Raw genomic sequence first — 13,050 nt, forward strand, 5'->3', positions numbered from 1 at the left:
TTCATAGTACCCTTTACCTTTATATCCAATCCTCAAACAGGGATAAAAATATAATAATTTAAGTAGCTTGCTTGAAAAATATGACAATTATTTTGAGGTGAACTGGCTTAAACTTTATTAAATCCAGGTATATTAAGGGAAAAGATGGTAAATTGTTGTACATCTCGAATGATGATACACAAAATTATTCCTTCTGTAGGTTGAAAAGTTTTGCCCTTAACTTAGTGAACCAACCAATCAAAATTCACTAAAGGTTTCCTAAGTTGTTAAGCCAACGAATAAGAAAACTTTTGGGGATAGTGTAATAAATACCCCAATGTCCCCTCCCTCCCTGATTAAATCAGTGTTTATTTGAAGATTTGTTGTAAGCAAATTCTAGGATAATCCCCACCAACGCTGGGGGTTTAGCCACGCCTATTTAGCCCCTCCCACTCAAAAATTAATTATCTCTAAATGGTAAGTAGCCAAAGGATTATCTAAAGAGAGCATTTGTAATTTTTAATAAAAATATAAACCTATGTAGATAAAAAATTGATTTAGGATTAATATTTTCTAATATAGTGACAGGTATAAGGTAGGTATGTTTGGATTATGATACCCACATATGATGCACCGTCGGGAAATTCCGACAAAGATTGTGCAATCAAAGAGTTGGTTGTCTGTTTAGAGTTACACTTCTTAATACCCTGGACGATTGAGTGCGTTACACTGCATTTCACATGCAAAGACTTGTAACAGCCTCAAGAGTTCATTATGATACCCACATTTTTTTTTCATTAACAAATTCATCAAGTGCAAATGTTTAGAATAATATTGTATGGTGTTTATTGTTCTAAAGTCTCATCCTATGCTTCCTTTTATATCTCCTCTTATACTAGTTACTCTATTGTTATACTTTATTTTATACCTACTCGTATTTCTGTTACTCTATTGTTATAACTATTAAACGTGCCTGTATAGTGTATATAGAAGATAACGATAAAGAATTAGGCCTCTCCATCTTATTTATAGTATTTCCCCAAATCTCTCTATATTTTACTCTCTCTCATACCAGGCAGGAAGGGGACATTAGCATTGAAATTATAATGGTACACAAAGTTTTATAAACAACTGTTCTCCTTTACTGGCTTGAAAATTAAGGATACTAATTGGTTGGTTCTAACGAACAGTATTAAAATTTTTAAATTAATATAAATATATATAATTCATAAACTTTTAAAGTTTAATATACAGAAGGGATAGTTTTGTATATCACCATTTTGGATGTACATAAATTTAATGTCTTTAATGTATTATTCCTTAAGATTCCTATCTTTCTACCATTTAGCATTTTGAAAGTTTTTGAGGGATGAGTGAACGTGAAAAAGTTTTAGCATATGATAACACTAGCGGATTGGCCCCTAGCCTCTAGGGGCTTTGACACAAGAGGTTATCAAAAAAAATTTTGGCGAAATTCGCAAAAGGACCAAGGAAATCTTCAGCAAAAAAAAATGGGGGGGTATTTTTTTTTTGGGGGGGGGGTGTCCCACCCCCCAAGAAAATAGCCTAAAACCACCACAGGTCCAGTAGATATATTCCCTGAAGAATCTGAAGTAGAATCCAATCGGTTCAGTGGTTACCGAGATCTTAAGGGACGAACAGACGGACAGACAGACAGACGGACGGATAGACATAATTCTACTTTGTATTATAGATGAACATTTATTGTATAAATTTTGTTTGCCTGTCCTTTCTTTTCTTATTTTCCTCATTTTATTTTTAGTGCAAATGGATAGGAAACTGGAAGATAAATAAATATTTACTTTCTTTATTTAAATGTTTTAATAAAAAAAACCTTACATACACTGTGGTTAAATTTTGTCTCAAAGAGTTTAAAGACAATATTTGGAAGGAAAATAAAATTTACATCCACTTATCCATCCATTTATCCTACTGTTATTCTCTCGTAAAGGTTGAATGGAAATAGAAAATACGTGGATATTATAACAGGGGAAAGATTGTCGTCAAATAAGGTTTCTAACATGGAAATTATTTATTGGTCAGCTCGTTTTTCCAGTTGGAGGGCAGGGGATTGGGGTAAAGAAGGTGCATTATTATTTTAGACAGCTACGTGTTTCACTTTATTCGAGAATATGAAAAGCTGGTGTAACATCTAAGTAATAATATATCCATTAAAGGTTGAAACTGTGTATGTGTGTATATGTAGCAAACAAAGATTGAATACTATACACTAATACACACAACAACCCAGGAATCTAAAGGGATATGACAACGAACGATAAATTGATGTACATCTACAATGAGGATAAACATTAGGTTACAATCAGTGGTTGAAACGTTTGGACATTCAACTGAATGAACCAACCAATCAAAAATCAACAAAAGTCCTCTAAGTTGTTAAGCTAAAGAGTAAAAACAATTTAATATAAAACTTTAGAAACTAATTTAATATTTAATAAACAGCTCAATGTCTCCTCCCTCCCTGCAATAAAGGCTATGGGAGAGATATTTTTAGTACCAGAGCTTCTCAATAATATAAAATATCTGTATAACTATCTGATTACCACAAAAATTTTGTAGAAAACGTGATATTTCTATGCTGCTATTCAGCTGATTTTTTTGTTAACCATTCCTATACAAATGATCAGTGATTTGTATTTTGAATAGGTTTGGAAAGTTCTCAAAATAATCATATCAAATATATAACTCATAACCAACTAGTCATAATGATTTATTTTTTGATACATTTTCATTTCTCATATTGAACCAAATTGTGTGAATAATTCGACATTCTAACCATATTTTTGAGCATTTAATTTTCTCTGTAAAACTAAACATTTGGCAATATCAACATTTGTTAGGAAAATTAAAGCAATTTCTTTTTTATAACAGTCCTTTAAATTCTATTTTCAGATTAACTAGATATATTTATAATTGACTGCAGTTTTTATTATAGTTGCAGTATAATATAAATCTTTAAAGTAACTTCATCTAAAAATTCATTTTACTTTTTATGTATGAGAAAGTTTCTAAGTAAAATGCACATAAAAAGAGTTAAGAAGGTTGTAAAATGTAATATACAGAAATATAAATTCCTTTGTAAGGTAAACTTATACTGTATATACATATATATGATGTATAATATAAATAGAAATGAGCATATTTATATAGAGAGTGGTATTTCATAGAAAATTAACTATTAACAGTTGGTCCCAAGCCGGACCTTTATCAATTATCTAAGCTCTCCACCTGACAGTTAGGGTTTAAACAATGTAAGACAAACAATAATTGTAATTTGGGGTTTCTCTTTAAATAGGAGAAATCAGTAAAAATGCCATTGCAAAAAAGCTTACCTTAGCAATTTTAGAGTTTTTTAGCTCCAGACAAAAAACTTTATTTCTTTATATTAGAGGATATTTTGTAGTATAAAAATCATGTAAGTATGGAAAACAGTAAATGTGTCGAACTATGAAGTCAGAAAAAATTAACAATTAACCAATGAGAGGCCGCTATATATTTTACCACAGTGAATACTGGCTTCTTATTGGTTAATTGTTATTTTTTTTTGACGTCATAGTTCGACACTTTTACTGTTTTCGTAAGTATGGTTACTCTAAGAAATTAGAATCCAATGGAACAGAAAAAACACGGAACCATTCTAAATATAATTGTTCCATGTGTTTAAACTTGTGGGAGAGTATGTATTTGAAATTGTAGGCCAACTTATAACAAAACTTTCTTCTCAATTTCATTTCCTCTCACAAAAGGATATAATATATGGTTTATACAGGGAGAGAGAGAGAGAAATAAGAAGAAAGAGAAAGATAAGGAGAAAGAGAGAGAGGGAAAGAGAAAGAGAGATAGAGAGGTAGAAAGAGAAAGAGAGAGTAAGAGAGCATTCATTTATTTATTTTCATTTCTGTTTTGTACATAATAATTTTGAAATCAAGAACTACCAGTAAGGACTGACTTTAAAGTTTTGTTTGTACCATTGAAAGAATACACCCATATTTATATGTGTAAGATACATATAATGCAAAGGAAAGAAGATGTTTTACTGCTCGTCTGAAGCTTAAGATATCAATAACCAAAGAAACGATTGGGCTTCCTTATTTAGAAAAGTTACGCACTTCAAAATAAATAATTTGTTAGGCTGATTTTTTTTTCTGAATTATGCTCTTTTTGGTGTTTTTTTTTCTTTCTGTGTGTTTGATTGTGTGTGTGTTTGGTTGTATTTGTGTGTGTGTGTTTAAATGGCCATATATATGGAGCCCTTATCTACTCGTGAATGTGCATGAAAGAGACTCGGTTATTGCCCAAACTAACTTTTTCTCTTCCCCGCAGGGGTAAAGGAATTGATAGATTGAATAGATTTTTTTATAGAACGTGATTGTTAAAACACGAAAATAAATAGTTGTTATATCATTATTGGAACTTTGTTACAAATATTGAAGATTCTCACAGTAAGAGTAATATTGGTCAAAATGTCGAAGTAATTATCAGATAAATTAACAAATTAAGTCGACAATTTATCAGCTGTATTAAATTGTAATACAGATAACTGAAATTAAATGCCAACAAAGAATATCAATATCATAGTTAATCTTTATAAAGTTTTTAATTTTTAAATTTATCTACTTTTCTCTTTACCCCTGCGGAGTCTTAAATGGCAAGACCAATGGCCTACTAGTCCTAACCAAGCTACTGGAATACTTATGATTAGACCAGAGACTTTTGGACAGTAAAAACTTTTGGATAGTAAGTTGGATAAAAGTCAGTGAGGGAGGGGACATTTAGCTGTTTATTGCACTAGTCCCCATAGCTCAAAATATATCAAAATATAACAAAAAATATCGTATTTGTTTGATAAACAACATTGGGGACTTTTGATACATTGTAATCTACAGGAGGGGTGATTTTGTGCATCATAATTAGATTGATTTATTTGTCATTGTCTTTATATCCCTGATAACTTATATACTTTTTACAATGAGGTATACCTATACTATACATAGATACTTGAATTAAATATAAAGATAAAAATGTATTTCCATGTTTACAAGCATTAGCTGGAGTGAAATGAAATTTGAATATTTTGACGTGCAATTTTCCAAAATTTGTAAAGCTGTCTTAAGTTCCTAGCAGGGTTCGGAAGCCGCGCCTCAGCCGCGCATAAGCCTCAGTTTTAAACCTGCTTGTGAGCAGAAAAAGAAATTTCAGAAAAAAGGATTGTCTGCTAAAGATCAGTTTTATACATCCAGCTAAATTTTATAGTGATAAAATGAAGATTTCACTGAGGCTTACACGCGGCTTACGCGCGGCTTCCGAACCCTGGTTCCTAGTATCCGAAATAGAATTTTACCCTCGCATTGACGACATAAATGTATCTGTAATGGCCGTTTCTTACAGATTACAAACAAGAGACTTAACTTTCTATGTAATTCAAGTTAGAGAAACGAAAAAGATGGGTATATAGATTCTTAAAAAACTGCTGTAGAACATCAAAAATAAAAACTCAAGTTTAGGTTTTACTGTATAGATTGCAGTAAATCTACTTTATAAACCAGATATAATAACAGTATGGCTGTATGTTCCAATGTACGTCCGCCTGTTCATTAAAAAACGTTTTGATCAATGAACAATGAGCAACTACTCATAAACTGACTTTGTTTATCAACTACACATTAAAGGAAAAACAGATTTTTGGGGATTTTCTTTTTTAAAAATAAAATAGTTTTGAAAATTATTTTTTTTGTAAAATTATCCCCATCATTAATTGTGAATAAGTGGCAATTGACGGGTTTTTGTCTGGCAAACAGACATATTTTATGCTTATACAATGGTTAATTGTAGAAAAAAACACAATTTTAATTGATTTTATAATTCTATTTTCATAAACAGATTTTAACCTAATGAAATCTTGAAACTTGTTGGCTATCTATACTTTAGTAGAAACGTTCACCAATATAAAATATTACTATCAAAAACCTATATCTGTGTTATTATTATTTGTCATCTGTGGATCTGAGTATATTGTTGTTTTTGCTTGTGTTAATATTAAATTACTTTTGCAATCTACTCCAATTATGGTCATTATTATCCTTGTTTATTTGTAGACAGACAGATATACATGTCATTAAACAGACCGAAACGGAAATAAGGACAGACGGACAAACAAACCTTTTTTTATAACAAACAAAAACATAACAGATATACAGACAAATATACAAATTGTTTAACAGACCGACAAGCAGACAAACATACAGACATACATACAGACAGACATACATACAGACAGACAGACAAAGATTTGTTTCGGCTAGACAAGTCTGAAGATTTGTATTTTCCACAGACAGACGAGATTATGATAAGGCAAATCATTAATAATTATTATCTGTCTATCTTTCATAAAGATTTATCATATTGCTTATTCTTATTATTACTTTTCTGTCAATATTTTTTATAATAAAATGAAAAGATTACTTGAATCTTTAGCCTTAGAATGATATTATTATCAGATTATCATGTTCTAATAAGGAGAATCTTGCAGCTGGCTAAAATAATGATCCCCCTCTACCCACTTTACCCCTTCCCCTCCTACTAGATGAACGAACTGACAAATAAATTATGTCTATGTTAGCAACCTAAACTGACACTATTTACCCCGGTCATAATATTCACGTTATCCTACATCCATTAGCCATAGTGAAAAATTATGAAAAAGTACTTACATGTCGTCTTCCTTTGGTAGCAGTGTCCCTAACTCTTTTATTCTGTCATTGATGTTGTACCTTCGCCTTCTCTCAACTAAAAAAATAAACATTTGAAAAATTTTATAGAAAAATCAAAACAATTTTAATAAATGAATTTTAATAGCACATAAACTGAAACTATATTCACTAGTTTTTAATTTAGGCATTATCAAGGAAGGGAGGAGTCATTGGAATTTAAATTGGAATTAATAACACAAAAATTTATAACAATGTTATCTTATTCGTTGGCTAGAAAACTTTGTATACTTCTGATGATTTTTAATTGTCAAAAAAAATCTACTCAAGAGGCAATTTGTTTAAATTAATTGGTTTGTACATTAATTAATCGTCTATTGTCCTTTCCCTGGCATTACCCTACTTTTATTATTGATGTCAAGCGCCTTACATAGTGGCAGTGGGTACAAGTTTAAACATCTATTATATGACTCTCCCCTGACAGCTAGCCGACACTTTTATGCTTAGGATACATGTTATAATAAGATATAAGTTTAGTTAAGAAACTGTAAACAGACTGACGGACATCCAAAGGATAATTATATAGCAGCCATGCTACTGATATCAAATTTCTGAATGAAATAGTTTATGAGAAATAAATATAATAGGAACGGTTACATAAATATATTTTCTAATCTAATATTCCAAACCTATAGAAGAAGAGCTTAGTTCAAAATATGCAGAAATTTAGGAATGTTTATAAAACCAGATTTATCTGGAAATGTTTAATCTAATGAGAGATGTTACTTTTTAATCAGAAAGCAGTATAATAAGAAAGGTAATTTTTTTTAGATGAAACCTATTTTGTCCCTATTTTTTACACTAACTAAATACATTTTTCACTCGAATATAGGATAGTTTATTTTTGTTTGGGTACCGATGAAGAAGATTTTGCAAATTTACAAATCCACTCTGCAAACCAAAAAGACCAGAATTTTAGCATTTACCTTGTCCCTTAATCCTTGAAAATATGACAAACAGATTAAAAAGAAATATATATGGGAGGCATTTAAATGCATTTCACAAGGGAGGCTAGTAGCAGTTGGAAGGGGGACATAGACGATTATAGCGGAGGGGACAGGTAGTTGATATTTCTAAATATTCGACCATTTGCTATACATATTATCTACTGTAAAGTTTAATACTATTAAGTTCCTATTTAGAATTGTAAATTAAAGTAAAATTAAAGTTGTGTCGGGCTTACAGCTGTTAGGACTATTCAGCAACAAAATAAAAACAAAAATGCTATTTTAAGTATTATAAGGCAAAATTATATTCTATGCTTTGATGAATAATGTTTTGGAGAAAATTAAAAGGAGAAATATGAAAACGAGAACAAAAGGGGGGAGGCGGGTAATTATTATGGGAAGAATTAAAAGATGAGGGGCAAAAAGAAAAAAGAAGTGGGAGGGAGCAAGTAAAGGGAGGAGGGAAATGTGAAAAGGGTTTAGCAACTTTGGCATTCTCTGCAGCTAACTTTTAATTTGTTTTGATGAAAAAGGCGTTGCATGCCAACCCATTAGAAGTCAAAGTTACCATATTAAAGTTAAGCTTTTAGATATCTTATTATTGACTCAAGACACCAAAGTTATTATATAAAAGTTTTATAATCAGAACTGTTGTGTTATTTAAGTTTATAAGTTCAAAATAAAGTTAATAACATAAAGCAAAATTATCTAAAAAAAATATTGCAAAATTTCATTCCAATCTTAAACAAGAAATAAAAAGATATTATTACAATTATTATGACTTGATTGAATGCGCTTTGACTGAAGCGTAATATGCATATATCTTCCTTCTACTAAGGCGGTTGTTTATATTGTTAATATGCACCACAGGCTTGCTTGCCATCATCGCTCTACTTGATAATGGACTATATAAATACCCCCCCGCCAAATAAAATTCTATTTTAATGGGACAAATAACTTCAAATAAATTAGAACATATTAATTTTCAAATTAGCTAGAAATATGTATAATAAATAATTTGAATCATGTATTATTTCTAAGTACATTTTTACTTTAGCTTCCTTTACATAGTTTTAAATTTTCAAAGGGTTTAACAATCATAACAGGGTTTCTATAAGTGCTATTTTCAAAACCGATGGATCTTCGACCTTGCTTGCATTAGCAAATAAACCAAACCTTAGTTTATGACACAATTAGGTTGGAAAATAGCTCCACAATATTAACCTAATTTATTTATACCTTTCTTTGTCAATGCAATGCAATGCTATGTTAAATGGACAGAGTTAAAAAAAAAAATATATCCTATTGTATAAATAAAGTAGTAAGTTTTTTTTTGGTCTGTAGCTTAAATTTGCTATAACTACTTAACCAATTGAGTTCTCCATTTCCTGGAAACTGTATCTAGGTCCCGGAGTGGTTTTAGGCTATTTATAATTTTATTTTTGCCTTGGAGTGCTCTAATCAATTTTTTATCTGTTCCCTTCTTATCCCTTTTAATACAGAGCTCCTATAATCTAAGTCTTATAATGCTATATTTTTGTCTGTTTCTGGTTACAAAAGAAGTTTCTTGTACCGAAAGCTTGGGCTTAAAAAAACTTGTTAAAAAGTTTATATTGCATTAGATTGTAGTTATTAGTGGTAAAACCTACAAAACTGAGAACATTAATTTTTTGGTTGGCTAACAAAAAAAATTATCTTTCATCTTTTTTTTTTCTTTTCCATAGTCGCGAATATATTTTTTGTCTTAATTTAAACTAGAGTAATTAATAAAAAAACATAACTATAACTACTGTTATTAATAATAAAAGGTCATCTAATTCATTTTTAAGATAGTCTCTATAAAAAATGCATTCATACTGGCCAACCATTGGTCAATTGTACTGTATACTGGCCTTCCATTGGTAATTTAGTCTATGTATTGGCATATTATTGGTCATTTGAATTGTTTGACGTCATTTTTTAAAGGAACTATAAAGACTTCTTCATTTACTTCAAGTATACAAAAGTCTGTAAAATGTCTTAAAATTTTTTTTTTCAAAGAAAAATATTTCTACCAACCAGGCTTAATTTAGAGAGGGAGATTCTTTTTAGCATTGTCATTTAAAATACACACACACACACACACACACACACACACAACACAATGGGTTATTTGTTTATTCACACACAAAAACACACACACGAACACATAAACATAAAGAGAAAAGTAGTGTATTGAGAGTGTTTATTGTTTGGTACCATCAAAAATTCTATTGTTGTTACGTGCTGAATAGTGGTACATTACATTAAGTACATACAGATACACAAAGACACACACACACACGCACTCATGACCGACAAACAGATCCATTAAGACACTACAACACTCATACACTCGTTTAAAAATGGAAAAATATGGAAGGAAATATAAAATGTGAAATTTAAATTTCAAGTTTATTCTTTCAAAATAGAATTGAAGTATATTAAACTAATATAAAGAAAGGGGGATGTGACATTAGACCTGAGCTGGATCTTTAAATGTGTAGCCGTTGGCGTGGCTGTAGCCGTGGCCGTAGTCATGGCTGTAGTTGTAGCCACACTAACGGACTGTGGTCACTTTTAGCGTGGTTAACCACGCTACGACTACGACCACGCGTTGCCAATATGATTTAAAGATCGCATTTTTTTTGTGGCCACGGCAACGTGTGGTTAATATGATTTAAAGATCGCTATTAGGTTGGTGGCTGTAACTCTGACCACGACTACGGCAACGGCTACGCTTTTAAAGATCCAGCTCTGAATTCTTTCTGTTCACCTCAAAGTTTTTAACACGTTCTTTCATTGGCTAGCTTGAATTTGTTGATAGTTGTAACACGATTAGCATGTACAAAGTACATTTTCCATACTTTTCCACAAATAAGTTTAATCTGCAATTATGTAAAATATTGTGATTAGATAAAGATGCAATTGAATTAAATCAAACGCTTTGCTAAGTTCAAAATTACACAAAATACCCTAAAATTAAGAATTAAATAACAGACGAATTAGAATTGAAGAAGGAGTTATTTAGATAGTTGTGTTTCCATAGGAAAAGAATTGTAAAGTTTAAATTGTTGATCGCATCCGGTTAGGCCGTTCATTGGAACATTTGGAGGGGATACAAATTTAATATTTAGTTGGATGTTTAAATTTATTGTTTTAAATTTGTATATGTTTGATACTTGGTTAGTTTGGATCCAAAATTTATATTATTTTTCTGAGTCATATATAAAACATAGGATTTGTATAATATAAATTTTTCTTTTTAAAAAAGTGGTTACAGGGGGAATTGGAATTTAATGAATGATAAAAATTCTTTAAATGTTATCTTTGAATATTTACGTTTTTTGTCTTTGTTTAAAGAAGGTGTATCAACTATTTTTTTTATAGCTAGCCGGTTCTTTTAGTAAGTAGTAGATGTAAAATTTTTCATAGAATTCAGATATGCAATCGGTTTTTTTGTAGACCTCTTATTTTTTAAGTAATTTAAGTTTTAAAAAAAAAAATTAAGTCGATTTTAAGGTACTAAAATGCAACAAAAAAAAGAAAGAAAATGGTCATTATGAACAAAAATAGTAAGATCTTTAATTTGACACCTTACTTTTTCAATTCTGTCAGGTAATTATTGAAAAAATCGATTTTTTTAAACCCACGAGAATAAAAACTTTGAACTTAATTTTATTATTTCACAAATAAAAAAATATGGGTTCATATATACCATTAGAATCAGAAAAATATTACGAATCCATTGTAAGCAAAATTGAAAAAAAAAGTTTACAATATAGTATATAAACTACAATAAAAGGAATTATATGAAAATATCATATTATGTTGTACAGGCAACGTCTTAATTCTTCAATTGAGTATAAAAATGGGAAGGGGGTAAAGAGGGGGTAAAGAGGGGGTAAAAAAGGGAAGACAATAGTGTTGTCTGAACAAAAAAAATAATTGGCCATTTCTGTAATTTTTTAATTTTTTAATTTTTTTCAATTTTGCTTACAATGGATTCGTAATATTTTTCTGATTCTAATGGTATATATGAACCCATGTTTTTTATGTCTGTTTGAGAAAATATTTAGGTCTAAAGTTTTTATTATACCGAGGTTAAAAAAATAGATTTTTTCAATAATTACTCAACAGAATTTTAAAAGTAAGGTGTCAAATTAAAGATCTTACTATTTTTGTTCTTACTGACCATTTTCTTCTTTTATTTTGTTGCGTTTTAGTACCTTAAAACCGACTTAATTATTTTTTTAAAAAACTTAAATTACTTAAAAAATAAGAGGTCTACAAAAAAACCGATTGCATATCTGAATTCTATGAAAAATTTTACATCTACTACTTACTAAAAGAACCGGCTAGCTATAAAAAAAAAAGTTGATACAACTTCTTTTAAACAAAACAGAAGGTTTCATCAAGGACCTCCAAGCTTTTATTTTTTTTTTTTTTGGGGGGGGGGAGAAGGGATAAATGAGGCGTTTCAATGACTTGGGAGAAGTTTTGTTTATCTTGGGCGTCCCTGGTTTATCTTACAAAATTATGTATTTGAAGTTAAAATAAATTTTTCAAAAATGAAATAATAGCACTGGAAATTTAAATTTGTAAGACACCCAAACATCCATGTGTGAAGGTGAGGAGAAAGAATGCACAACAATCAGAATACAATGTAAACCAACACATCAAATCTAAAGGTAAACATTATCTCCCAAGGCTTCCCAACTTTAAACTTTTCACTTTTAATCTCCGGGAACAAATTCTTTTCAATTTGATCAATTGATACTTGACAGTACATTGCCTCGAGGAAGGTTAACAGAAAGGAAATCGTTTGGCAGCCATTTTTAAAAAAATTGAAGTTAGCTAAACTTTAAACGTTTCTTACTTTCAATTCATTCAATAAAAATAAAATAAATGTTTTCACATTTTTAGGAAAAAATTAATTTAAAGTGTAGACAACCAGGTGAATTTTAAAGTTATTTAAAGACAATTTCACTGAGGCTTACACTCGGCTACAGAGTCCTGGTTTTAATGTTGAAAATAAAAAGTACAGAAAAAACTGTGGCAGAAATTTGTTAAAAAGAGTAGACATCTCAAGTGTTCTCTAGGCTCAAGTTTGTGCTAATAAAACCTGACATAACCTTAATTAAATGCAATAGAAAAATAGTGTTTTTGTTACATTTTGTCTAGTTTTAAGTTGATATTTGAATGAAAATGTGTGTTTATTTGAAGAAATTGTTTTTTATTACCTGCAACTAAGTCTATACATTACAAAATACATACATAATTAGGTCAGTCATGTC

The 13,050-nt window shown here is 30.1% G+C and overlaps 1 protein-coding gene across 1 annotated transcript in view; it reads right to left on the bottom strand.

Annotated features, from left to right (window-relative positions):
* Positions 1-13,050, bottom strand: part of LOC145314290 (uncharacterized) — a 128,124-nt gene that overhangs the window by 23,215 nt on the left and 91,859 nt on the right. The window contains exon 6 of the mRNA XM_080154145.1: positions 6,732-6,807. Within this exon, the coding sequence (XP_080010271.1) occupies positions 6,732-6,807 (76 nt within the window). The remainder of the gene's footprint in view (positions 1-6,731; positions 6,808-13,050) is intronic.

Source organism: Acartia tonsa, chromosome 3 (genome assembly GCF_053477335.1).
Source record: "Acartia tonsa isolate MP-2025a chromosome 3, ASM5347733v1, whole genome shotgun sequence".
NCBI lineage: Eukaryota > Metazoa > Arthropoda > Copepoda > Calanoida > Acartiidae > Acartia > Acartia tonsa.